At 55.6% G+C, this 24,129-nt stretch overlaps 10 protein-coding genes across 10 annotated transcripts; 4 read left to right on the top strand and 6 right to left on the bottom strand.

Moving 5' to 3' along the window:
- Positions 1–317: 317 nt before the first annotated feature.
- On the bottom strand, positions 318–4,893 carry JCM15063_005063 (uncharacterized protein; the record flags this gene model as incomplete). Its single annotated transcript, XM_076676166.1, has 7 exons — positions 318–688; positions 752–1,857; positions 1,921–3,546; positions 3,613–3,667; positions 3,741–4,296; positions 4,551–4,686; positions 4,838–4,893. 7 exons carry the CDS (start codon positions 4,891–4,893, stop codon positions 318–320), a joined length of 3,906 nt encoding a protein of 1,301 aa, XP_076536704.1.
- A 401-nt stretch (positions 4,894–5,294) lies between these two features.
- JCM15063_005062 (uncharacterized protein) lies at positions 5,295–7,780 on the bottom strand (the record flags this gene model as incomplete). The annotated part of the gene is made up of 8 exons (XM_076676165.1): positions 5,295–5,345; positions 5,412–5,448; positions 5,531–5,535; positions 5,634–6,036; positions 6,101–6,345; positions 6,414–6,563; positions 6,641–7,462; positions 7,538–7,780. The coding sequence occupies 8 exons, from the start codon at positions 7,778–7,780 to the stop codon at positions 5,295–5,297; spliced, it is 1,956 nt and encodes a 651-aa protein (XP_076536703.1).
- Positions 7,781–8,251: 471 nt separating this feature from the next.
- Positions 8,252–9,749, top strand: JCM15063_005061 (uncharacterized protein; the record flags this gene model as incomplete). The annotated part of the gene is made up of 6 exons (XM_076676164.1): positions 8,252–8,344; positions 8,414–8,600; positions 8,673–8,740; positions 8,816–9,102; positions 9,173–9,343; positions 9,410–9,749. The coding sequence occupies 6 exons, from the start codon at positions 8,252–8,254 to the stop codon at positions 9,747–9,749; spliced, it is 1,146 nt and encodes a 381-aa protein (XP_076536702.1).
- A 75-nt stretch (positions 9,750–9,824) lies between these two features.
- YTP1 (Ytp1p) lies at positions 9,825–11,691 on the bottom strand (the record flags this gene model as incomplete). The annotated part of the gene is made up of 5 exons (XM_076676163.1): positions 9,825–10,550; positions 10,625–10,978; positions 11,053–11,421; positions 11,490–11,540; positions 11,611–11,691. The coding sequence occupies 5 exons, from the start codon at positions 11,689–11,691 to the stop codon at positions 9,825–9,827; spliced, it is 1,581 nt and encodes a 526-aa protein (XP_076536701.1).
- A 147-nt stretch (positions 11,692–11,838) lies between these two features.
- BRE2 (Bre2p) lies at positions 11,839–13,665 on the top strand (the record flags this gene model as incomplete). Its single annotated transcript, XM_076676162.1, has 2 exons — positions 11,839–11,925; positions 12,007–13,665. The coding sequence occupies 2 exons, from the start codon at positions 11,839–11,841 to the stop codon at positions 13,663–13,665; spliced, it is 1,746 nt and encodes a 581-aa protein (XP_076536700.1).
- Positions 13,666–13,709: 44 nt separating this feature from the next.
- Positions 13,710–15,157, bottom strand: PUP2 (proteasome core particle subunit alpha 5; the record flags this gene model as incomplete). Its single annotated transcript, XM_076676161.1, has 9 exons — positions 13,710–13,988; positions 14,066–14,168; positions 14,235–14,293; positions 14,377–14,487; positions 14,561–14,755; positions 14,824–14,849; positions 14,912–14,948; positions 15,028–15,049; positions 15,147–15,157. 9 exons carry the CDS (start codon positions 15,155–15,157, stop codon positions 13,710–13,712), a joined length of 843 nt encoding a protein of 280 aa, XP_076536699.1.
- Positions 15,158–15,318: 161 nt separating this feature from the next.
- EMC6 (Emc6p) lies at positions 15,319–15,909 on the top strand (the record flags this gene model as incomplete). Its single annotated transcript, XM_076676160.1, has 4 exons — positions 15,319–15,323; positions 15,405–15,511; positions 15,590–15,802; positions 15,878–15,909. 4 exons carry the CDS (start codon positions 15,319–15,321, stop codon positions 15,907–15,909), a joined length of 357 nt encoding a protein of 118 aa, XP_076536698.1.
- A 251-nt stretch (positions 15,910–16,160) lies between these two features.
- JCM15063_005056 (TauD/TfdA dioxygenase family protein) lies at positions 16,161–17,499 on the bottom strand (the record flags this gene model as incomplete). The annotated part of the gene is made up of 4 exons (XM_076676159.1): positions 16,161–16,341; positions 16,409–16,670; positions 16,746–16,999; positions 17,099–17,499. The coding sequence occupies 4 exons, from the start codon at positions 17,497–17,499 to the stop codon at positions 16,161–16,163; spliced, it is 1,098 nt and encodes a 365-aa protein (XP_076536697.1).
- Positions 17,500–18,434: 935 nt separating this feature from the next.
- Positions 18,435–20,690, top strand: JCM15063_005055 (uncharacterized protein; the record flags this gene model as incomplete). Its single annotated transcript, XM_076676158.1, has 8 exons — positions 18,435–18,674; positions 18,742–19,033; positions 19,108–19,475; positions 19,547–19,676; positions 19,743–19,898; positions 19,962–20,268; positions 20,337–20,554; positions 20,632–20,690. The coding sequence occupies 8 exons, from the start codon at positions 18,435–18,437 to the stop codon at positions 20,688–20,690; spliced, it is 1,770 nt and encodes a 589-aa protein (XP_076536696.1).
- A 146-nt stretch (positions 20,691–20,836) lies between these two features.
- JCM15063_005054 (uncharacterized protein) lies at positions 20,837–24,021 on the bottom strand (the record flags this gene model as incomplete). Its single annotated transcript, XM_076676157.1, has 9 exons — positions 20,837–21,046; positions 21,130–21,318; positions 21,394–21,536; positions 21,606–21,827; positions 21,886–21,939; positions 22,001–22,099; positions 22,172–22,588; positions 22,828–23,093; positions 23,159–24,021. The coding sequence occupies 9 exons, from the start codon at positions 24,019–24,021 to the stop codon at positions 20,837–20,839; spliced, it is 2,463 nt and encodes an 820-aa protein (XP_076536695.1).
- Between the last annotated feature and the right edge of the window lie 108 nt (positions 24,022–24,129).

Genomic DNA, 24,129 nt, shown 5'->3' with positions numbered 1-24,129 from the left:
CATGATTGTAGCCGCCTGCAGCTAGGAGTCACCCTTGCAGTACGCGTGATCACCGGACTCAGGCATCTTGTTTTTCTAGAATGTCTCACCTGTGAGATGACTCTCACGAGGCCAGCTTCGGAGCAGAGTTGGCCCAAACTTGCGATAATACACACAGAACTAAGCGAGAGGTATCCAAACATGAGCAACAGGAGAATAAGTAAGGTAAACCATGGAAAGAACGGTATAAAGGTCATCACGAGCAACTCGCAAGAGCCTTTGGAACAGTGGTAGTACGGGCGGACCCTGTCGGACATGGTGAGAGACGGAAAATTCGATCATCGATCGTGCGAAGTCGACGTAGCATTCGCAGCTTTCCTCGCCGCGACTTGAGAAACGTATTTGCCCTTTTCGGGGTCCCAGCCACCGATCGCGGACGAGTACACGAGCTCGTCGAGACGCTGATTAATTGGGTTCGTGCGACGGGTCGAGCGAGAGGCACTGCCGTGATTTGTTGCTGTTGCGCTTTGTGTGCGCGCGGGAGAGGGATCAGCAGGGAGGGGCCCGGAAGAAACAGTCTCGCGCGGAGTCGTGCTCTTCGATCTTGACCGGTTCGCATTTGTCGTCGAGCTGCGGGGCTTGGGAGCTGGGGTCGAGTTTGATGACGACGCACTATCGTCACCGTTTGGAGTCGAGGAAGCACCGACATCTAGTGCGCGAAAAACAACATTAGTCACTAGTACGTTCGTTGCAGTCTCGATTCGGTACTCACAGCGACCGCTCTCTTCATCCCATCCACCGGTCGCGGCGAGAGCACTCGAGGAGTAGATGATATCGCGCAGCGGTGCAGCGATCGGGAACGAGCGGCGAGTAGCTCGTCGGCCTTCGGGAGGAACGGCCGTGGCCGTGGCTGTGAATGGCGATGATGCTGACCGCGAGGCAGCAGCGTCGGGACTGAGCGTGACTCTTCTCCGCGAAACAGGTTTCTTGATCACGTTGGGCGAATCGGAGCGGCGAGTAGGTGCCGCCGCAGTAGGGATCGAAGGTGGCGGCGCAGAAGCAGATGTGGGAGCCCGAGCGGAAGATGGGATTGGGGTCGGCGCGGCAGCAGCGGCAGGGATCACTGCTGCAGCGGAGGACGTTCGACGCCCACGGCGACGAGGTGACGGCTCGGGCGAGGGGGATTCCGTTTCACGACGTTCGGGTCGAGGGTTTGAAGAGGGGTCGCGCAATTGCTCGTGCTTCGTAATGTATCGCCCTTTCTCCCAATCGTACCCTCCCGTCGCTGCGAGGGTCTCGGGAGCAGAGAGTACATCCTCAAGTCGACCTGGGATCGGTTTCGAGCGAGTTTGACGACCAACTATCGGACCAGCGGCCGGCGGCTGAGGAGTGGCCCGTGCGGGCAATGGCTTTGGGGTTCCAATGGTGTTTATCGACGCTTTCGACTTTACATCTGTGACAGAAGCTGGCAGACGTGGCCGCGGCGGTTCCACCTGGGCTCGAGGTGTGGCTTGTACAGGTATAGGATTCCGCGTCGGCGGCGGAGGAATATGCGCTGGACGCTGCCCTGGCTTTCCCTTGCCCCACCGAATATTACTGCGAGCGCGAGGCGCAGAATCTTCGGATGCTTGGGAAGATTCGGTGCGAACTTTCTTGGGTTTAGGCGGCTGAAAGGTCGGAGGTGGAGATGGTGCAGCTTTGGATGGAGCATTCGTTTCTTCTGGCCGGTGCCTATCAGGTTTGGCATCGGGATCAACGCTGTCTTCGGCTGGGCGCTTTCCGTTCTGGTTGGTGAACACCGAGTCCGGCGCTCGCTTGGCTGAAGACGATCCAACGTTCTCGTGCAACTCGGGTGATGGAGACCCCGGTTCGGAATCACTGCGAGACAACTCATACATGAGTCGTCGTTGACTGGCGAAGAAAGTCAGCACGAAGACTTACGGGATGGTTTCGAGGAAGTCGTCCGCGTTGTCTCGATCGACGACCGGTTTCTGGTCATTCTCCTCGTCCTCGTCCTCCTCTTGACTGTCGTGACCTCCTTCATCTAGCTTGTCGTATGGCACGTTGCGCTTCTTTCGCCTCTCGTCTTCTTCATCATCACCATCGCTTCCTCCTCCTCCACCTCCTCCTCCTCCGCTTTCACTTCGCCTGTTTGTACCACTGCCATTATGCGCTCTTGTCGCTTGCTGAGAATAGCTCCCTCGTCCGCTTGAAACCGCGGAGGAGGGAGCTTCGCAAAAACTCGACTCGCCCTTCGTGTTGTTGCTGTTCGAAGCTCCCGCTCCTCCTTCTGCACTCGAAGTCTGCTTCGAGTAGAAATTGGGAGTCGAAATTCTAACACCTCGAGGGCTTTTGTCGGGAGGATGCGGATCGTCGTTCCTCGGATCTGGCCCAGGACCCGATTTGCTCTTCTTCCGCTGAGGTTCCGCTGGTGCCACGTCTCCAGATTCGTGCGATTGCGAGAACTCTGGATTGCGATCCTCTTCCATCGGAGTCGAGGTCGAGAAGCCCAAGTCGAGCGTGACTGTACGTAAGCGTGCGTTTCCCTCGCTAATCGAAGAGGAGGGAGTTTCGCTCGAGGCTTTCCGAGCAGAACCGAAAGCTTTTCCGCTGCGAGTTTGACCGTGTCGCGCTGGTGTTGACGTGTCTTGTTCGGCCCCAGACGTTTCGCCTTCTTGTATTTCGTTCGCTCTCGCCTTGCCTTTGCGTTTCGCTTTCGAGCTCGACGCCATTTCCGTTCCAGCCTCGCTGATCTCGCTTCCCGAATCATCTTCGTCTTGCGTTTCCTCTGAATTGCTCAAGTCGCTCGAGTCCTCTCGCGATTTCTTCCGAGCATCGGTAGGTCCAGTTCCTACCGACAGCCGACCTGATCGCCGTTTACCGACTCGTGCATTCGCAAAGCGTGCTTGCGTGACAGACTGTCGTGCAGGACGTGGTTTCGTAACCGTCTTGGGCGCAGGAGCGGATTTGCTTCGAGGGGAATTGACGGGAGCAGGCGAATCGGAATCGGTCCTCTGCCGTTTGTTGCCGAGGTTCGTATTCGAGGTTGATTTCGAGAGCGAGACAGAAGCGCGTTTCGCATGTTTCTGTAACCGTTTCTCTTCCTCGTCTTTGGATTCTTGCGGTCCGATATACCGGGCGAGCTTGGTTTTGGGATCCCACTTGTAGTGCTCGAGGTATCCGGGAGGAGGTGCGAGTTTCGGTTGAACCACGATTCGCGGTTTGGACCGAAGCGCGTCAATGACGGACAGGGCGCCTCGAATTGGGTTCATGCGGGACGATGGAGGACGAGGGCGGTGGTTGACACTGCCTAGCGATTTTGAACGCGCAAGACCCGGGGTCGGCTTCAGAACGAGTGTGGCGCTGGCCGAGGTCGATGCGATGGGTCCCTTTTCGTTATAGTTGACCGGAGGCAGCCTCGACGCGCGCGAGGACGACCGTTCGGGGGCCTGACCGACAGACGAAGCTCGATGGCGAACGGTCTTCACGGGCGAGGCGGGTTCGGGAGTCGCACCGTTTTCGGTTTTCTTCCGCTTGTCGATTGGCGTGAACGCGCCTTGCTTGAGTCTGGGTGATTCGCGTTACATCGTCAGCGTGGAAAGGTAACAGCATCATAAAGTGAATCGGACGAACTGTTCACAAGTCGCACAGAGGCAAGCCGCGTTGTCTGTTTCAAAATAGTGCGCGCCTGCGGGAAAAAGAGAAAAGATCTACAATCAGAACTGCAAATACCGGAGTGGGTTCAGGTCTGCCTGACGTACCATAGTGAGTGAAGAGTTCCTCATCCTGCTTGATGTCTTCGAGTACCTTGAAAGTCATGTTGCTTCCAACCAGGTTGAACTCGACATTGTTGCGGCAGTCGTGATTGACGAACCGAGCCGGTCCGAGCAAGAGGCAAAAGCAATTCTTGCGTTCACTCCAGAGGACCGAAAAGTCACTACGAGCTCCCGAGAGGCGCATCTCGTCGTCTTCTTCCTCGGTCAAGTCTGCGATCCCTCCGCGCAGGTTGATCACGTCTCCCTTTTTGAAGTTGCGCGTCGCAAACACTCCGACTTCGATAAAGGTTGCAGGGTCGCGTCGAGACGTCACGGCCGCGAGATTCTTGCGAGCGCGAGCTGTCACGCCTGCACGCGGGTTCTTGTACCGGTCGGTCTCGTGGAACGCGATGCCGCAATCGGGCATGAAGGCGAGAATGTATCGTCTCGCATGGGTCGAGAACAGGGGTACGTCGTCCCACTTGCGCGTGAACTGGTCGACCGCAGGCAGGGCGAGGAGAGTTTCAAGGCCTCGGTTGGCCGACATGGAGCCGGATCGGAGCTGTGATCGGGATGTGGAACAGTGCGTCAGCAGCAGTGCTCGCAATCGATATTGGATTGGAAGAGTCGTGAAGGAAAGAAGGGGCGAAACGAGCGGGATCCTGCCAGGTGTCTTCCCCCACCCGAGTTCGATCTACCCCCCATCCTGTCTCCGCTCCTCGAGTGGGACTTCCTCCGTCTCGCTTCCTTCTCGCTTGATCGAGCGGATTTGAAGGTATCCGACGCGTGTTGGGGATGGGGCTAGCAGCGACTGACCTCGCTGACGAGTTGTTTCGCTTTCTCGACTTCGCTATCGGTCATTCGGAGCTCTCGTGCTTTGTGATTGATCTTGCCAGTTGCGCGCCCGTTGATCTTGGGCTCTTTGAAAATCGAATAGTCGAGGAGCAAGCGTCTGTATCAAGTCGCAATATCCCAGGGATGCGATGGAAAGAGAGTTAGCGTTGATGTCTGCGCGCGCGCGAGAGTTTCGGCCGTAGGATTCGGTCGCGCTCTTTTCCGCGCTGCCGCAGGAACTCGTTTCAGAGGAGAAATGTTCCACTCACGAGAGCAAATCGTCCGCTCCGGATAGGAATGCGACCGAAGCCTGCGCGTTCGACATGGTTCCCTCCCGCCTCCCGGAAACTTGGGTTTGTTGATGCGCGGCAAGTCGCAACTCGCTACCGGTCGATCGACACCAGGTGCAGGGACGCGTCGGTTGTATGTTCGAGGATCAAGCTGTCGGCCAGAGCGTGCGCGCGGCGGAAAGACCCGCGATTGGTCACCGTCAGGACGCGACTTGGTTTCTACAAAGTCAAGCAAAAAGGGGCTCGCGGGCCCATTCAAATTCCGATTTACTATTTTCGCATACCTTATTTTATTCGAGAGTAGATATCCTTCCGAACAATCAAAGTCACTAGTGACATGTCAACGAGGATAGTTTGCAACAACGAGGATGGGCAAAACTGGGTACAAGTATCAAAGCGTCTGTCTCTACGATATCGGGTCCCTGCGCAATTATTCTCACTTGTCTGGCTTGACATCTGGGAACAGCTTGGTCACAACCCCGAGAGCCTGCGAGTGCAACACCTCGTCAGTAAACATGCTCAGCAGGCAAAGCGTGGTAGCGAGAGTATTCACCTTGCACCTTCCTTCCCGGAACAAGAAACGATCGCCACTGCAAGACAAAAACAATTCGAGAGCAAGATCAGCAGAGGTCGAGGCGACTGTATCCAAAGCGGAAGGGCTGCAGAGCCTACACTTTCTGAAAACGACCAGGAAAGGCCGCGAGACAAAAGAGCCATCAAACAATCAGCGATGACCGGCTTCAACAAGAATCGCGTGAAAGAGAAAAAAGCGTACGAGGTATTCGCTGTTTTTGATGAATCGGAACCGGATCGTGGCACGATCTCCTGTCCGTACCGAAGGCTTGTCGACAATCGACTCGACCTGGATCGTCTGCCGGATCGTGCCCGAATGCAACATGGCCTGGTACCGCTCCGTGATCAACGTGTTGTGGTACAACACCAACGCTACCCCTTCGAACCGCCGTACCGAACTCGGCGGAACCGAAGTCTGCCCGAGGAGGACCATGCCTTTGCGCACGGCCGATTTCTTTATCCGTTTCAACGCAAACGAGACAGATTGACCCGCTTCGGCATAGTCGACGTTGACTCGCTTGCGCTGGATCGATTTGATCGCAACCGGAACGAACGCGTTGAGCGAGTCGGGACCCATCAAAACCGTATCGTTAGGCCGCACTCGCCTGCACATCCCGCATATCTCGTCAGCATCCTGAGCTACGTGACCCAGTAGACGAGATGACTGACCCAGCCATGACAACTCCACTGACGACCGTGCCCGTGAACGGCACTGAAAAGATGCTGTCGATTGAGAACTCGAAATTGGCGTCGACCGGGTAATTCTCGGTCGTCGTGATGGGGCGAACAACATTGAGGAAGGTCTTGAGCAAGTCGAGCGATTCTCCCGTCACGCTCGAGAGGGTGAAGATGGGTGCAGCTTTCTCGGCAGAGTAATGAACTGCCAACTCGGCAGCCATTCCTTCGTCCTTGACCTGTCAGGCCAGACGAGAATTGAGTTTGAACGATCATATCGAGCAGCTGTAGTGGAAAGCAAGCATACAAAGACAGGCTTCTTGCGACAGCCTGGGCTCTTGAGAATCTTGACCAGTTGCTTGCAAGTCTGTTCATACACGTGAGGTGGTGTCATGTCGACCTTGGTCACGACGACAACTATCGGTAGCGACAGCGCGAGCGCGACAGAGAGGTGTTCCTGGTGTATTCATCGCGAGTCAGGTGCATGGTCCAGGTCGAATGCCGGCGAGCGGAAAGGTGCGAGAAAGACGTTACCTTGGACATCCCGATCAGCCCAGCGTTTGCACCGACTATCAGCAAGACGAAATCGGCTCCGCTGCCCGTCAAGCCCGCGAGAGTCGTCTTGAGGTACCGCTCGTGTCCAGCAAGGTCCGTGAAGCTGACGACTTTGCCCGCTTTCGCGGCGATCGCTTCCCAGTTGGCCTGCTGTTTGCCGTGCTCATCCGGTACGATCACCTGTGAATCGGGGGTGAACCCGAGAATCTCGTTTCCAGGCGACGAAGTGCGTCCAGTTTCGATCTCGTGTTTGTGGCGGAACAGCGAGATCCGCGCGCGACCACGACCATCGTCGAGGCGCGACTTGGTCAACACGCCTAGCAGCGAGGATTTGCCAGCGTCGACGTTGCCGACGACGGCAACTCGGGTCTCGAGAAGATCTTCCGCACCGTCAGGCTTTCGCCGCACCATCAACCTTAGCGATTTACCGGTCCACCGTGCTGACGTCGACTCGTCATTCTGACTGCTGGCGGTCTCGGTCAACTTGTGCTTGTCTGTCGAAGAGCGACCGTCGGAGGCAAACGGGTTATGGAGGATCGACACAGACGCGTTGATGTCGCCGAGGAGAGTGCGAAGAGTCGAGACGATCTGCTCGACTCGAGGGGCTGGTAGGTAGACCTGATCAGGGTCGAGCTTGGAATGCGAGTCGGGTCGATCGAATATGGAAGCGAGGGTTTTGTGGGACAGCGAGTGAGGCCCGAGTTCGATGACGATCTCGCCATGAGCCTTGTGAAGCGCTCGATCGATCAAGCTCGCGAGTGCGGCCGAGCTCGTCTCGTCGGGTTCAATCAGGCGGTCGAGCTGGAAGGAGCGAGACGCTGGGTCAGGAACGAAAGACGACCCCCACTTAGGAAGAGAGCGGCAAGGGAGACTTGCGAGAGTCCTGCCGTCATCAGGCTCGGCTGCAACCTGTTCAATCTCTTGTATGCTCATCTGCTTGACCTTGTCGTCCAAGGTTGTCGCATCCTGTCCTGTTGATTCAGTCGCGGCTGCCCTCGCACCGCCGCGAGTCTTGTCCATCTCTGCCTGGAATGCCTTGAGCGAGGGACGATCGGTCGGATCGAGTTTGGTTCCGGCGGGTGGATGGCCCATCGCACGAGTGTCGAAGCGGGTCGCCATGAAGAGCGGAGTGGAGGATCGGCAAGTGCAGCGATGTGGCGAACCCGATCTGTCGAGTCTCTGCTTGGTGCCAAGGTACGCTTGAGATTCGCAAGCTCTGTATCGTTTGGTGATCTCCAATGATGGTGAGGTACGAAAGCAGGTGAAGTGAATTGACTCGCGAGGAACCTGCGACTCGACTCGACTCGCTTCATCGTCTGTCATTTTCTCATTGACTCTTGTTTCTACGCTCAGACCGGCAGCAGCTTCAGACTCACACGAAAATACGAGCTAAACTCATCCGACCCTTCATTTACCGGCTCCAGCACATTGTTTCGGCTCTTTACCAGCAGCACTCCCTCTCTGGTCGCCCCGTAATCGCCTGCTAATCGACCCTGTAGGTGCTAGCGATACGTCCTGCCCTATCCGGATCGCGCTTGAGCGGTACACTCCAACTTCCCCACTTTCTTGAGCCGGCTCGTTATCCGGACGATGGCCATGCTTCCGACGCCGATGACTCCACTGTCGTCCATCTTGAATCTGCATGACTTCCAAGTCGTGGCGAAAGCGACTCTCAAGCCCAAAGTGTGCACACCTGGCCCCGGCGGTCTTGTCGAGCTCAGATATCGCTAAATCTCGAACACCTTTTCCTAGAGTTGGGCCTACTACGAATCTTCAGCTGACGATGGCGACACGTACGAGCGCAACACGTCCATCTGGAAACATGTACAATTGCGACCGAGGGTCATGCGCGATGTCTCGGGACCGATCGACTTGAGCATCGATTTCCTCGGGTTCGAGAGCGCGTTGCCCATCATGATTTCGCCTGCCGCGATGGGAAGCGAGTCGAAATCTCCCTCAACTATTGCAACCTTTGTATGTCGAAAGAGCTGACTCGCAACGGGTTGTGCAGAGCTTGCGCACACCGAGGGAGAACTGTGCATCGTTCGAGGAGCTGGTCGACTAGGTATTCCGTATGCCGTAAGTTCTTTTACTTCAGTCTCGAAGAGATGGATCAACGTCAAGATTGAACCCCGTTTCCGTCGACATTTCAAGCCTTCGACGCACGCTTCGATCTCGCACCTTGAACTGTCCCGCGCTATGCTCTCTTCTCAGCATTCATTCTTTCAGCTGTATCTGAACCGAGAACGGTCCAAGTCTGAGCAGCAGATTGCCCACGTGAAAGCGATGGGGTACAAAGCCGTTATCGTGACGGTCGACACACCATTCCCAGGCAAACGCGAACTTGACGAACGGACTGGACTCGACGATTGGTCAATCGGATTAAGTAACGAGGGACAAAAGCCGGGAGACAAAGTCAGTGCGATCGCGCAAACTTCGGCGTAAGTCTTGAGCTTTTCTAGAATATCCCATGCTTTGAACAGCCAATAACCACGTCGACTCCTTTTCTAGGATCATCGATGCCTCACTGTCTTGGAAAGATTTCCCGTGGTTGCAACAAGTTTCAAAGGGACTGCCGATCCTCGTAAAAGGCATTCACACGTTCGAAGACGCGATCAAAGCGCACCAAGTCGGAGCGCGCGGTATCTTCTTGTCGAACCACGGAGGACGACAAGTCAACACGTGAGGACGAACGGTCCCCTCGTTCTATTGTCACCTCGATCTTTTCTGACCCATTTCGGGAGACAGTGCCAATACCGCACTCGAAACGCTGCTCGAGTTGCGACTCCACGCACCTCACCTGTTGCGAGATTCTTCGAAATTCCTCGTCGTACTCGACGGTGGGATTCGTCGAGGAACCGACATTGCGAAAGCACTCGCATTGGGAGCTCACGCCGTTTCGACTGCGCGACCATTCATGTTTGCGCTCTGTTACGGGGATGAAGGGATCGTCAAGTGTGGAGAGATCCTCAAGGACGAACTCGAGAGGGCATGTCGATTGCTCGGCGTCACGAGCGTTCGTCAACTTGGAGAACGTTACGTCAATGCTTCGAGACTCGAAAGACTCGTGTTTGATTCAAAGTTGTAGCCAAACCTTTTTTTATTCTCATATTCATACAACAGAGATTTTCCGTCAACATGTCGCGACTAGATCAGGACTCTCCTATCGAGTTCCTCTCTCTTTCCAGTATCCATCGTCTCCACGATCTTCGTCATCGTCCTCTTCGTCTCCCAAATCAAACACAGTTTCTTCCTGACGAGTTGGTCTCGATCCCCTCGAAGTCAACTCGAACGATTCCTGCGAGGTATCCGGGTTCGTTTCTCCTTGAACGATACTGTCGTCGCCCGAGGTGAGAGGAACACTTTCGAACTCGTTCGTCGTCGTCCTTCCTGCGCGTTCATCCCGAGATGAACCCGTGACCACCCTCGTCCAAGCGTTCCTGAACCATCGACCTCGCTCCTCGAGGTCAACTTGATCCTCGAAATTTCTTCCACGGGGTTCACCGGCACGTGGTTTAACCTTGGTGAGTGCGTAGAGATCGACCATCGCGACCGCGACGAGGTAAATCACGAACGCTCCCGAGAAGAGGATGTTGATGTACGTGGTCGAATCCATGCCTGAACCCGCAACCCAACTCATTTGTTCCTCCGTGGCCGACATGAACGTCAACCCGGACAAGACGAGCAAGAAGGGAGCGACGTGTTGAAACGCTTTCGGACTAGTGTCGTTGCCGTCGAGTTCAGGAGTGGGTTCGTCTGACAGAACGAAACAGATTTCAATGATCCTTGCGAACCCGGCTGCGATGAGACTATATCCAAACGCCTTGTGGACCGTCGTCGAGAACTCGAGGTGTTGACCGTGATTCGCCATGGCGAGTCCAGTCATGGCCTGTATTCGTCAAAGAACGGGAGGCTGCGTCAAAACCTGGAGTTTTCCGCTGCGGAAAAGGATTATCAACTCACAATGATGAGTCCTGGAACGATACTGCGTTTACCGTTTCGACTTAACCACATGCCGAGTGCACCTCCGCAAACCCAAAGTACCCCCAAGCTGACATGTTGCATGTCCTTGTGACTCCACCCGTTGCCTTCTCCGAAGAAATTGTGTTCGGTAAACGTGTTGACGATCCCCCACAAGCCAATCACGGTCGAATCGAGAAACTCTTGCGAGACTTGCCACCGTGCGAGGTATTTTGCGCCGAAGCGTAGGAACACGAGCATGATGATGGCATACAGGATGAACGAGGAACCCATGATCTCGTGTGCGAGACACTGCCCGAGATGATCTGCGAAACAGAATCCAAGCGCCGCGATCGACTACGTCCCGAGAAGAACAGAGGGTGTTCAGCAAGGGGGGAAGGGGTTTCGAAAAGGGGAGCAGGTCAACGTACGCCAAATACCATCTGGACCCACCCCATGATTGGGAAACTGATCCCGACCCATTTGTGTACACGTTTGACGAGTGCACGGGTGCGAGAGTGTTCGAGAACGTGTAGTTTGAGAAAGATGCCAATCGCAGCTTGCAGGATCATGTACCACCACAAGTACGAAGCGAACGCGGCGTGTGCAGTCATGTGGAAACTCCTCCCGCGGTGATGGTGACCGAGGTAGTTGCCGGACAGGGACAGCACGATCGTGACGAGTTGGAACGGGACGTGGTAGCGAGACTGGTTTAGACCGAGGATCATGCCAATCGGGAACAGGAACCCCCAGCACGCGACCTGTACGGCGATGTGCCATTTCAGGATCGAGTCGATCGGCTGGAACGCGAATAAAAGGCGGTGAGCGAGACGGCTCGGGCCGCCATCGGATCTCGTGAGGGGCTCACCTCTTCATTCGTAAAGTTTTGCTCGTACGGCCCGGTCTCGACCTCGTGGTGCTGTACACATGAATCATCCTGCGATCAGATCCAAGGCAAGGGGAAGGGAGGGAGAGAGAGCGAGACCGACCTCGTGCGCAAGGACGCCGACCGCGAGCGACAGCACGAGCAAGACGGCGAGAAGGCTCGCTCGCGTCCGGTATCGAGACATGACTACGAGCGTGCGCGGGTCCGCGTCGACCGATGCAAGACTGCGAGGTGTAGCAGCCGAGTGAACGCTTGATCAAACCGCGCGACGGGCCGATCATTCGCGCTAGCTAGCCTCGCCTCACGCAGCAACTCGCCTTCCGACCTTGTCATGGATGCGCCCTTTCCGATAGTCGCCCCTCTGATCGAGTCGGGGATCGATGAACGCGCGCAATCACCCTCTCAAGAATCAACAACGGTACAGCCTCATTCTCTCCAGCTGCTCCATCATCATCTCTCTCTTGCGAGCTGATTGCGAGCTCGGGCTCATCCAACGCAGGACAATGTTTTGACCCGACCAGGGAAACGGAAACTTTCCTCGTCTACAACATCCGAATCGCCCGCACCGCCTCCAATTTCTCAAGAACCCGCTGCTGCTGCAGTTGCTCCACCCGCCGAAGGAACAGGACCTGAACCTAGTCTCCTCGTCGCGCCCCTGCCAACTTTCGCACCTCCTCCAGTCACTTTGCCCGAACTCGACGGGTTCCAATTCTTTGCAACGCGTTCGCACCCGTTCAACAAACATGGGTTTCGGTACACTCCCTGTGGACCCTCGCGAGACAGTCCGTTGCCAGTACCTCCACAACGTACGATCGAATCGGAACCGTGTCAAGTACGGTGGAGTTGGGAAGATCGTAGTGCGTTCACGTACTTGACCCAAGACGCGACAACGGTCACGACCGACAAAGGGTGGAGAGGGGTGCGTAGCAACATTGGACTGCGCGAAGGGTGTTGGTATTGGGAGATCGAGGTTGAACGGGGAGGAGGTCAAGGGGGAAGAGAACACGGAGGTCGAGATGGTCAAGGCAGTTGGGTTCGAGTCGGAGTAGGCAGACGCGAGAGTCCCCTCAACGCTCCCGTAGGAGTCGATGGCTACTCGTACGGGATTCGAGACAAGACGGGAGACTCGATTCACTTGTCTCGACCGACTCGGTACGCGAAACCGTTTGGTACGAATTCAACCATCGGAGTGTACCTGTCGTTACCGGCCCGCGAACCCGTTCCCACTGCGGCATCCGTTCGAGATCCACGTAGGATTCAACGCAAACGAGTTCCGATCCGGTACAAGGGTCAACTGTACTTTGAACAACTCGAGTACCCGTCAACGAAAGAGATGGACGAGTTGACCGTCGACCCGGTGCTGAAAGCGAAACAAGAGAAGGAAGCCGAACTCAAACTCAAAGAAGCCAAGAAGAAACAGATTGCGCAACCGGGCAAAAAAGTCATCCCCCTCGAACAAAACACGGGTCCGACGTTGCGACCGGTTCCAACTTTGCGAGGGAGCAAACTCGCGTTCTCGATCGATGGAGAGTACCAAGGGACCGCGTTCGAAGACTTGTACGATTTCTTGCCATTGATGAAACCTCCTGGAAGCGCCCACTCGAGGAAAGACAAATCGAATCGACTCGTGACCGAGAACCATCACGATGATGGAGCGACGGGGTACTATCCGTTCGTGAGCGTGTTTGGAGGCGGTACCGTCACGATCAACCCAGGTCCCGAGTTCAAACATGCACCGACTCGAGAACACCTCGACCAGTTCCGTGCACGAGTCGAATCGGAGGACGGCGGGACTGGATGGAGACCCTTGTGCGATCGGTACCGAGAGTTTTACGAAGAACAAGCACGACTTGACGATCTCGACGAACTCGACCAAATCGAAACCCTTCAGAAAGCGAGGGATCGAGAACAACTTCGGATACAACGACAGATCGATCGAGCCGAGAAAGCGAACCTGAATGGCAATGGGACCCACGATGGACCCGCAACGAAAAAGGCGAAACCTACAACAGCAACAGGGTTTCACGACGTGCTGCACCATCAAGTGATTGGTACGGTTCAAGGACAGGAAGAGAGTCCAGGCAACAGTCCAGCACCATTTGCAGTCCCAAGTACTTTGTTGGGTCCAGAAGCCGTCAAATTCGAAGACACGCTATGAACACACTTGCCTATGTAGCGTTTTATCTTTGCACGGTTTCAAGCTCAGTCTGTACTCGTCGGTGCCGAAGAACTCGAACTTTCTGTCGTCGTCGCTGCTGCTGCTCCGCCTGCAGCAGTTCGCAACCGTTCTTCCTCCTTCTCCTTCTCGACTCGTTCAACTTCGTCAATGACCGGTTTCAGTTCGTCCTTGTTGAGAATCTTGTACCCGTTTGTCGATGGGGCGACCACGGCGAGTTGCACATTGTTGAAATCGAGTTTCTCCTCCATGACTTGTTTGAGCACTTTGAGCGACAAGAGCTTTGCCTGTTCGAGCGTCATCGACTATCCGGGCAGCGCGTTGGTCATCAGTTTGTTATGTTTGCGCTTTGATAGAGAGCAGAGAGCAGACGGGTCCTCACCTTGGTGTAGGAATCTTGTAGTTCAGACTGGGCGCCTTCACTTCCAGATCCGATCGCCTTGGCGTGGTACCGCATGAACGTGCCAGACGGATCCGCGTGGTATCTGCGGTGAAACGGTGGTCGATATCAGGCAACGAGCTGGGGCAGTGGGTTTCGGAGAAAAGCGTACAGTTGGGGACCATGTTGATCGTACCCTGCGATCAAGAGTGCCACACCGAATGGTCGCGACTAGATGATACACGCGTGCTCACGATGAATAAGCTTGGGATCGCGAAAGAGAGGAAGAGAGAGAGAGAGTAAGGTATACGAACCATGGATGCCTCTTCCTCGTTCGCGCCCTCTCCGAATCGCAATGCCAAATCTGCCACGGCCTGGGTCACACTCTCGACCTTGATGTCCTCGTCGTACGTAAAGTTGTGGTTCTGCAAAGGCGTCGATCGCTCAACGAGTGAGCCCATGACGTGAACTTGGACGCGAGGGAGGGGGAAAACAAACCTGGGCGGTGACGCGCGCGTGGTCAACCATGGTTCTCGCATCGGCAGTCAGTCCCGACATGGCGCAACCAATGTGCCTGTCAATCTCCATGATCTTCTCGACCGAGTCGGATTCGAGCAAAGGGGACTGGGTGCGCTTCTCGACGGCGAGCACGACGCCTTCTGAAGTCTGGATTCCAACGGTAGTCGATCCGAGCTGAGTTACACCGATACACGAGGTCAATCAGGGTCGGTCTTCTGTAGGTGAGGACGAGTAGCGCGTACCTTGATAGCCTCGATGGCATACTCGACTTTGAAAAGGCGGGCTAGGGTCAGCGAGCGGTCCGAGGTCAAGAACGCGGTGGATGCTCACCTTGGAAGAGACGTCCTTCAGGCGAGAACGTGTTGACCTGCAAGGACCGGCGTCGGGAGAGGAACATCAGTCTCGAGCCCTCGTGCTTCCAACTCGGTGCAAGATGGCAGCCTTACACCTCGATCGTACTCTGAGCGACTGCAGGAATGCGAATGGGATCGAGGCGAGTGAGTACGCGGCCCGGCGAGGGTGGATGATGAGCGAGATGACGACGACAACGACAGTGTGCACTCACCTCGAGAACATGGCTGCAACTACGATGGGTATGTATTCAGGCGAGATGTGAGTGTCGGTGTAAGTCAGAAGGCGAATCCGAGCGGTGAGAGAGTGAGAGACGACACTCAACAAGAAGCGCGAGCCTCGACTCTCGCCGGTTCACCACCCCACGTTGAATCCGCCCTCGGTGCATGCCGTGAGACTAGAAATGTAGGTACACAGCACCGATCGCTCGAGTCTGCCCCCGTCTCGGCTGATCCGAGGTCGTCGTCGTCAGGGCTGCCGCTCCACCTCCGCCCTCCGTGCTCCTCTCGTCAGCCGGTCAGCCCGTGTACGCCCCCAACCTGCAGCACAACAACAAGGCCCTGTACTATGTCAAATCGAGTACGTTCCTCTTTCTTCCCTGTCCAACGCCCTTGCCCTTCTCGCGCATAAGCCTGACTCTCCACTCTGGTAAACCAGCAACCGCTTGCATAGCAGGCGCAACCGCAGGTTTGTTGGGATTGACCAACACGATCGGGTTCGTTTTCTTCTTCGTAACGGCCTTTGCAACCGGACTCTTGTTCGCCCTCTTCAACTGTCACTCTCAACCTTCGAAATTCTTCCTAACCGCACGAGAACCAATCCTGGGTGGAGTGCTCGAAAACCTCTTCAGCTACGTCCTGTTTTGGACCTGTGCGTATGAATTCCGAGAGCGTCTGGCTTTTTCTTTCAAACAAACTGACCCGACTTGTTTCTGGTGATGATCAGTGTTCTACTCTTTGGTGTACATCTACGACTAGACTTGCACTGTCTTCTCTCTTGTTGTCACATTATGCAAAGCAGACTCACTTGCACCTGCGCCTCTCGACATTCCGCACATTCAGTCCAGAGTCAAGTCACCTACTCTCGACGCCTCTGACCGCGAGCGACTAGACCCTTCACCGCGTGAAAAACGTCCCTCGCAACACGAAGCTTTTGAGATACTACGGAGGCTATACGCTTCATCAAGGGGAAAGAACCATGTACAAATGTGAAACCCAAACATCGGGTATTAAATGAAGGGCCGTTCGGCCTGACTCGTGATCCTCGCTCCGTGGCGTCGACCCGCAATTCCGTCGTTCCAGTCGATCAACGCCGAGTGCGCCGTGATGCGGTTGTCCCACAACGTGACCGTTCCTTTCTCTCCCCATCGCGCTCGGGCCTGGAAATCATGACCCTTGCTAATGTGATCGCTGTCGACGAAAAACAAGTCAGCGATTCAATCCTGATAGGGGGTTCTGAGAAACAGGGTTCCCATACTAGAGGAGGTTCAGGATCGTATCCGACTCTTCCTTCTTGAGTCCGACAATGTACCTCGTGAACCCAGGTTGAACAAACAACGCCTTGTCACCCGTGACCGGGTGTCTGCGAATGACCGGGTGCTCGTGCTTGACCGGTTGACGCTTGATCGTGTCGGCACCGTGGTGCGAAGCCGACAACGCCGCTTGTTCAAATCCAGAGTGTACGGCGGTCAACGTCTCGAGGTAAGACCTGAACGAAGGAGACAGGCGCTTGTATGCCTCTGATGATGTAGTAGAGCGGTGTCAACCCACAAAGGTTGATCCTAGGGAGAAAAAGCGAGAGCGAGACGACGAACCTCGTTGATCGATAAAGAGAGTGTCTCCTCCCGATTCAGGCGTGTCGTACAGGAAGAGCGTCGTGACCCCAGGTGGTTGCAGCTCGTACGTCACATCCGAGTGAATCGTCGTCGAGTTGAGGCGGTTGCTAGTGTCGACGCGATCGTCCGAGTTTTGCTTGGCATCACGGAACACGAGGTGAAGTTGGGGAAAGTCTTTCGGTTGACCCGAGACAGGGTGGATATGAATCCGACCAAAAGTTGCCCCGTAGTCGCTGTCGAAACGAGACGAACGCAAAGAAGAAAACAAATCCGTCAGTTGCCGGGAAGAGAGAGATCCGCGCTCAAAAGAGAGTGGAATTGACTGTGCTCACTTGATCTGCCATTCAGGGTCCGCATCGATAAAGTTTTGCTGTCCTCGTAGGACGACGACACCCTTGCGCGCGACGTACAGGGCGAGCTGTGCGCGTTCGTGCTGGGTGAGCTTGGTCAAGTCAAACTCGCCACCCGATACCTCGACTCCGAACGTCGGCGTGATCGCCTTGACCGTCGCGTCCTTGAGGAACGCGGTCGGGTTCTCGTCGCCGAGAGCAGCGTGACCAGGGTCGACGTGCTCGAACGGTTCAAGAGGCGCGAGCTTGAGGTCGGAACTCCAGTTCGGCAAGAAGCGCTTGTACTTGTAATCCGGCTCGGCTCCGAAGCTCTTGACCTGCTGAGAAGAGATCGAGAGAGTCGAAGTCTGCTCCGTGAGCGTCTGAGTTTCCGTGGTCGACATGTTTCGTGCGGAAGATGGTGCGATGGGATGTGAGAAGAGAGGAGAAGATTTGCTCTACGCTCGAGCGCGACGGCTAGATACCTCGCGATTACACCTCAAGTGGAGGATATGGCGAGCGCGCGGAGCGGCACCACATGAGCCTGTCGGGCCGGTTGAGAGAGACTCGCGAGAAGGTTTAGTCACAAGTGCAGAACCCGAGCACGACAGAAGTGACTGCGCCGCTGTGAGGGTCGGCCGATAGCTGGCATGAATCCGGAGCGATACGATAGATAAAGTGGAGGGAGCCGCGATTAATTAGCTGCACGTGAGCTGCCTGTGTCGTGTCCATCGTCTGTTGCCTCTCACGTTTTCCAATCATGGTATTTTCAGGGTCACCGTTGCCTTTCCAATATAGCCCTACGCTGAGCAGCATATGTCGAAACGCCCTGAGGATCTTTGAGAAGCTTGATCTCCGTGACACTCAATATTCATCGCGTGCTCTGTCAGCTCGCTCGCGACGTTATCCACCTCCCGCAGTCCGCATACGACTTCGAGGGGTCTCATCATGTTCCGATTTCGCTATGGAGCAGCTGCATCGATGACATTCGTTTTGAGCACGCCTTTTCTCGCGAAAACGGCGCAAGTTCCCTCTCACGAAACTTTATTTCGCCCTAACGGCGTTTGTGGGACCCACTGTCCGCGCCTTCACGAGCGGCCATGTTCGACTGTCCGCTAGCGCGCAATCAGCTCGATCGAATGCGCCTTGCTTTGCGGATGTCACCATCAGCCGACGAAAGTTGTTGCTCGCCGCTGCTGACAGAAAGGGGCTCGATCCTCTTCGAGAGTATAAGAGCGCGATCTGCGTCGCTCTCTCGTTACCGCTCCGTTCTGATCTCTACGACCGCCCTCTCGAGCTCCCTCATCTCCCGTCTGTTCTTCGTTCAAGGAGCTTCATCATGGCCTCGACAGCGAGAGATGTTCCCGTCCTCACCACACAGCCGCCTCTTCATCCCTCGTCGCCCGACTCCCTCGCGGAGAAGGACTTGCCGACGACCGATTCCGAGAAGAGCTCGCTCTACGATTCAAGCAGCGTCGCCCCTCTCGCTCCTGCTGTTACCGAACCGTCTAGCGCTGGCGATGCTATCCTGCGCTACATCGGCTTGAGGAAACGTCGCGCATATGACGATCTCGATGCTGTGAGCTCCGACCGCAGCTTCGTGTTCTCGTTGCCACGGCAGCTGATCTCCATTTCCCTCGCTCTAGGTTGCAACGAAGGAGTCTGTCTATGATGGTCCGCTCGCTTCTCACTATCAACCGCATCCCAAGTGGGAAAACAAAGAATTCTTCGACCCCGCCCACCGCTGGACACATCGGGAGGAACGGAAACTTGTTCGCAAGATCGACTGGAAGATCTTGTCCTGGGTCCTCGTCATGTTCCTCGCGCTCGATATCGACCGAGGTAACATGGCGAATGCCACGGCCGACAATTTGCTCGGCGATCTCAAGCTCACTCAAGCCGACTACAACTTGGGAAACACTCTATCCAAGCTCGGCTGTAAGCTCTCTTGCCTGGCTCTCCATGTCGAGGGCGTACGTGCTCATCCTTTTTTTTTTTTTGCCTGTCTGTAGTCTTGCTCGCCGAACTTCCCTCTCAAATGGTTGGCAAGAAGCTCGGAGTCGACCGATGGGTGCCCATGCAGATCGTTATCTTCTCGATTCTCGCCGGCTCGCAGTTCTTCATGCAAGGTCGAGCTTCGTTCCTCGCCCTGCGTTTCGCCATCGCCTTCTTCCAGGGCGGGTTCATCCCGGATTGCATCCTCTACCTCAGTTATTTCTTCACCAACTCGGAACTTCCTTTGCGACTCAGTCTGTTTTGGTCAATCAACTACATTGCCGACACGATCACCAGCTTCTTGGCCGTCGGTCTGCTCAGAATGCGCGGTGTCTTGGGCTACGAAGGATGGAGGTGGATGTTCCTGATTGAGGCGCTGCTCACGGTCAGTGCTCTTGCTCGCACCGGCTCGCGAGACGGACTGAGCTCACCCCCTTTCCTCTGCACTCGACACAGCTCGCCATTGGAGTCGCTTCGTTCTTTATGCTGCCGCCGAGTCCGAGTCAGACAAAGAGCAAGCTGTTCCCGAAGGGATACTTCACGGATCGCGAAATTAAAATCCTCGTCAACCGAATTGTTCGAGAAGGTGAGGGTCTCAACAGCTGATCGTCACGATCGATACCGATTCTGACTTGCCTGGTTGCTGACGCAGATCCCGGCAAGGCAACGATGCACAACCGACAAGCTTTGACTCCGAGACTCTTGTGGAAGTCGCTCAAAGACTACGACATGTACCCGATGTACGTGATCGGTCTCATGTTTGGTATCCCTGCATACCCAATCGGTAACTACTTCCAAATCTCGATGCGTGAGTCTCCTGAGGTTTCCTGATTGTATGAGCGATTTCTGACTGACAAGCAATGACATGCAGGCCAACTCGGCTTCTCTACGGTTATGGCCAACTTGCTGGCCGTTCCTCACACGGTCATCTCAGTCATCCTCCTCATCGTCGTCACTGCTCTCTCGGAAGTCGTACAATCGCGCACCTGGCTCTCTATTCTCGAAAACGTGTGGTTCCTTCCCTTCTTCATCGCATTGCGCACCCTGCCAGTTCTCGGCGGTTGGCAGTACTTTGCACTCGCGACACTCCTCCTCGGTTTCCCGTATGTCCACGCGATCCAAGTCTCGTGGGCATCCCGCAACTCGGGATCCGTGCGTACGAGGACTGTCTCGGCTTCGTGAGACCCGTCTCCCTCATTCCAGTCGCTCGATAATCGCTGACCATTCTATTGCAACGAATTTTCAGGGTGTACAACATGGCTGTGCAGCTGTCGGGCATCATTGGTTCCAACTTGTACCAAAAGAGCGATGCTCCTCGGTACTTCAAGGCCAACTCGATCATCCTTGGCATCATCGCCTTCAACATCATCATCGTGTATCCGGGTACCTGGTTCTACTACCGTGCTCGCAACGCGTGGAAAGACAAGCAATGGTCGAACATGTCGACCCAACAAAAATCGGAATGTGAGCTCAAACTTTGCCCGCCAACAGTCATCTTGTGTGAACACATTCACTGACGGGAGTATTGGTCACTTCTTCAGATCTCGCTACCACGAAAGACGAGGGATGCAGGCGTCTGGACTTCAAGTTCGTGTACTAACCTTGACTTAGAGTTTTATTGTTTGAAGAGGTACTGTAATGCCTATCATTGTCGAGTATCGGTAAACTATGTCGTGCGAGAGATATCCTTGACACGAGCCAATCGATGCGAAGCTAAAAAGATCGGGTTGCAATTGCAACGCGCTCTCAACGCTCGCCTATCCCTTCCAACCAATCGATCCTGACACAACCCCAATTTCCGCCACTCGCAACTAACGCACTCCGTTCCAGGTTGGGATGCCAACAGACCTTGTTGAGCTGTACTTCCTGAGGCCAGGTAACGATCGAGTTGACCGCAGCTTCTGCAGTCTTTTTCGCTTTTATTCCGGGCGGAACGGAATCGAGGGCCGTACGATGCTAATTGATACGTCACAAGTAGAGTTATCCGGTCAGCTCAAGCTCGGAACCAACAGCGAGAGAGAGAGAAAGAGAAGGCGAACCTCGACCTGAAAGTTGTCCTTCATTCGCCATTTGCCGGTTTCTCGATCAAAGTCGAGCGAGTAGATTCGTTGCATGAAGTGGCCTTTGACCCGTCGTTTCCTCAACGCACGGACTCCCGAATACATTTGAACCGATCCATCCGAAGAAGACGAGAGCACGAAAGGATGATGTTCGGAAGTAGCGATCGACTACAGGAGAGGGCACCAATACAATATCAGTCAGACCTCGAAACGGAAAGAGACAGGAGAGACGGCAAGCTGTACCCAGACGGTTCCACGGTGAGCGCCGATCCGTTTCGAGCCCCCGAATTCTTGCGCTTTCGTAAAGTATGCGCGAATTCGATCTTCTTGGTCATCGGCATAGAGACATCCAGACTGTGGACACCAAGCTACGGCAAAGGTTGAAGCTGATCACGCATCCTTGTTGATCAGTATCCGGGCTAGATGTAGGAAACCTGAAGAGAGACGCAGCCTACATCGTTCATGCAGGACGACTCCCACTCCAGCGAACCCAGTTTCTCGCAAGTCGGTCACATGAGTGCTACCGTCGTACCCAACCGTACCAAGTTTGTGAGGATCTCCATCGAGGTCAAAAGCGCCAGAGTTATCGGAATCGGTCGACGGAGGCGGAGAGTTGAGGAACGTGATTGCACGGATCGCACAGGAGTGGGCGGGGATCCACTGAGTCGGTCGGACTGCTGTGCGGTCAAGGTCAGAGGGCAAGGGGGATCCAGCTACAGAGCAGAGCCCACTGACCGCTTGGTGACCCATTTCGAAGCGCATCGCCGACAGACCAAACTGCCACATACCCTGTCACACGAATCTCTCTCTTGAGTCAAACGCCAAGTAAGAGGAAGAGCGGGTTGCGCACCGTTGAGACAACCGGCCGCTACTGTTTCCCAAGAACCCCATGCGAACGACAGACAAGCCGAGTTCGGAATTTTCAGCTCGAGCACTTTCTTGGCGTGGACTGTTGTAATTGTGACCGGTCAGCGATCACTTGGGCGGCAGTTCGAGTCGAGACACGGGAAACACGACTGACTGTAAACCGGCTCGTCCCCATTAATGCCCTGCTCAGTTCTTACTGCATCGGGTCTCGGGACAGCAAACATCTTGATCGTGCCATCCGTAAATACTCCAGCCAAGATTCCGAGACTTTCCAACGCGTCCGTATTCATCGGATCGTCCTCTGAGCAGGTTCCTCCCTTTGGACACCACTGCAAATCTCGCGCTTCGCCCTCATTCTCTCCGACAAGCAAGCCGAGCTCTAATCGCATACCTCCTCGAGTTGCCTCTTGGCCGTCGCTGTCGTCGCTAACTTCGACCGCGAGCGTTTTCGAAGGCTCAGGATCGTGCATGGACCAGATCTGGACGAGCGAAGTCGATCTCGATCCGGACAAATTCGGAGGATGTGAGAGCGTTAGCGAAGGGGAACAGATGGTTCCGACCGCGAGGTATTCTGCAGCAACAGCCAGCAGAGCAAGGTCAGCCGAGAACCGGCCGCAAGCTGATCAACGTCGACAGCACCTTTTGTTGAGGGGCCCGTCAGGCGGGGGAGCCATGACAAGGCCGAGACGGGGCCTCCCACATTCATCAAGTGTCCCGGTTTTCGGGGAATTGCCGAACCTGCGCGAATGCTCGATGCCTTTAATATGGTCTGTCTCTCTCGCTTCATCTCCTGAGCACTCGGAGACGTACGAAGCGGAACGGACGCGAATCGCTCGAGGTTGATCTCGTGCTCTCCTTGCTCGGCGAGACCTCTGCCGACAAGGACTTGCCGGCTGCCGTCGGTGTCAATCGATTCAGCGGCCTGCTGGGTGATGCCAGCTGGTAGCGTGTCATCTGTGGTCTCGCCAAGCATCGCTGCGCCAGTTGGATCCGCTTTCGGTTCCGTGACGGTGAGAGTGTGGAACGGGATCGGGCGAGCGTGATAGACCTGCGTTGGCAGCCTCGCTTCGATCGATCTAACGTCAAAGCTGTCAGTACATATCGTTCGGGAGCAAGGCAAATCTCGAGCTCGAGAACTCACTCGCGGGAGACTGAGCGCAAATCGCGAGGTTCGAGCGTGATGTTGTCGTACCATCCTCCCCATCTGTCTTTGATGCCGTCGGCGGTCCACTTGCCTTTGTGCCATCCAACATCTCTCACGAGTGCCCGCTCCGGTGCGAAGGGGTTGGCAGTCCAGCGTTCGGCCAAAGTGCTCGCGTCACCGTCAAATTGGCCCTTGCCCGTATGCGTGCTCGTCTCGACTCGCGCGGTCGAGAAGGACGACGAGGACGAAGGATCGAGAAACACATGCGGAGGGAGGTAGTGGGGCACGAGCGAGGCGTACTGACCGTCGAGCGCGGACGAGATCACCCCCGGCGGGGTCGCCCGTGCCGGTCCTTCACTCGCTGATGCGTCTGCCGCCTCTGCGGGCAAGGCGGCCCTGGTCACAACGACGCTCTTTTTTCGTTCAGGCTGGGCTGTAGATGCGTCGGCGACGCGCGCCTTCTTGGTGAGCCGTTTGCGCGAAGGTCCTGGACTGCCCGGGTCCATCTCGCCTGAGCTCATGGCAATGTCGCTCATGTCCTCCTCCCCCTGACCGCTTGCTTGGGCATCGTCGGTACTGACACCTGCCCCATCGTCAAAATCGTCAGACTCGTCGTCGTCGTCGCCGCCGCCGTGCTCGCCGTTGTTGCCTCCATTCGGCGTTGGCGCTTCGAACTCGCTCTCGGATTCGCCGGATGGGATGAAGTTTGTTTTCTTCTTCTTGAGAAGCTTCTTGCGCTTGGTCGAGTCCGAGTCTGAATCGTTGTCGGACGAGGATGAGGAAGTCAACTCGATCGGCTTGAGCAAGTGCGTGTACGAGGTTGGCGCGGACCGTCGAGGTCGCGACACCCTGCCAGACATCGTTGCAGCGTGTCCGTATGATTCTTGGCGAGCGAATGGGTGCGGTAGGATGAAGTCACTCTTCGCGATGAATGTTGATTCACATTCTTTGCGTGCTTCAACCTACTG

The sequence above is a fragment of the Sporobolomyces koalae genome (genome assembly GCF_050403365.1).
Source record: "Sporobolomyces koalae JCM15063 DNA, S_koalae_JCM15063T_v1_ctg3, whole genome shotgun sequence".
Lineage (NCBI taxonomy): Eukaryota > Fungi > Basidiomycota > Microbotryomycetes > Sporidiobolales > Sporidiobolaceae > Sporobolomyces > Sporobolomyces koalae.
This window is presented reverse-complemented; position numbering and strand designations above follow the sequence as displayed.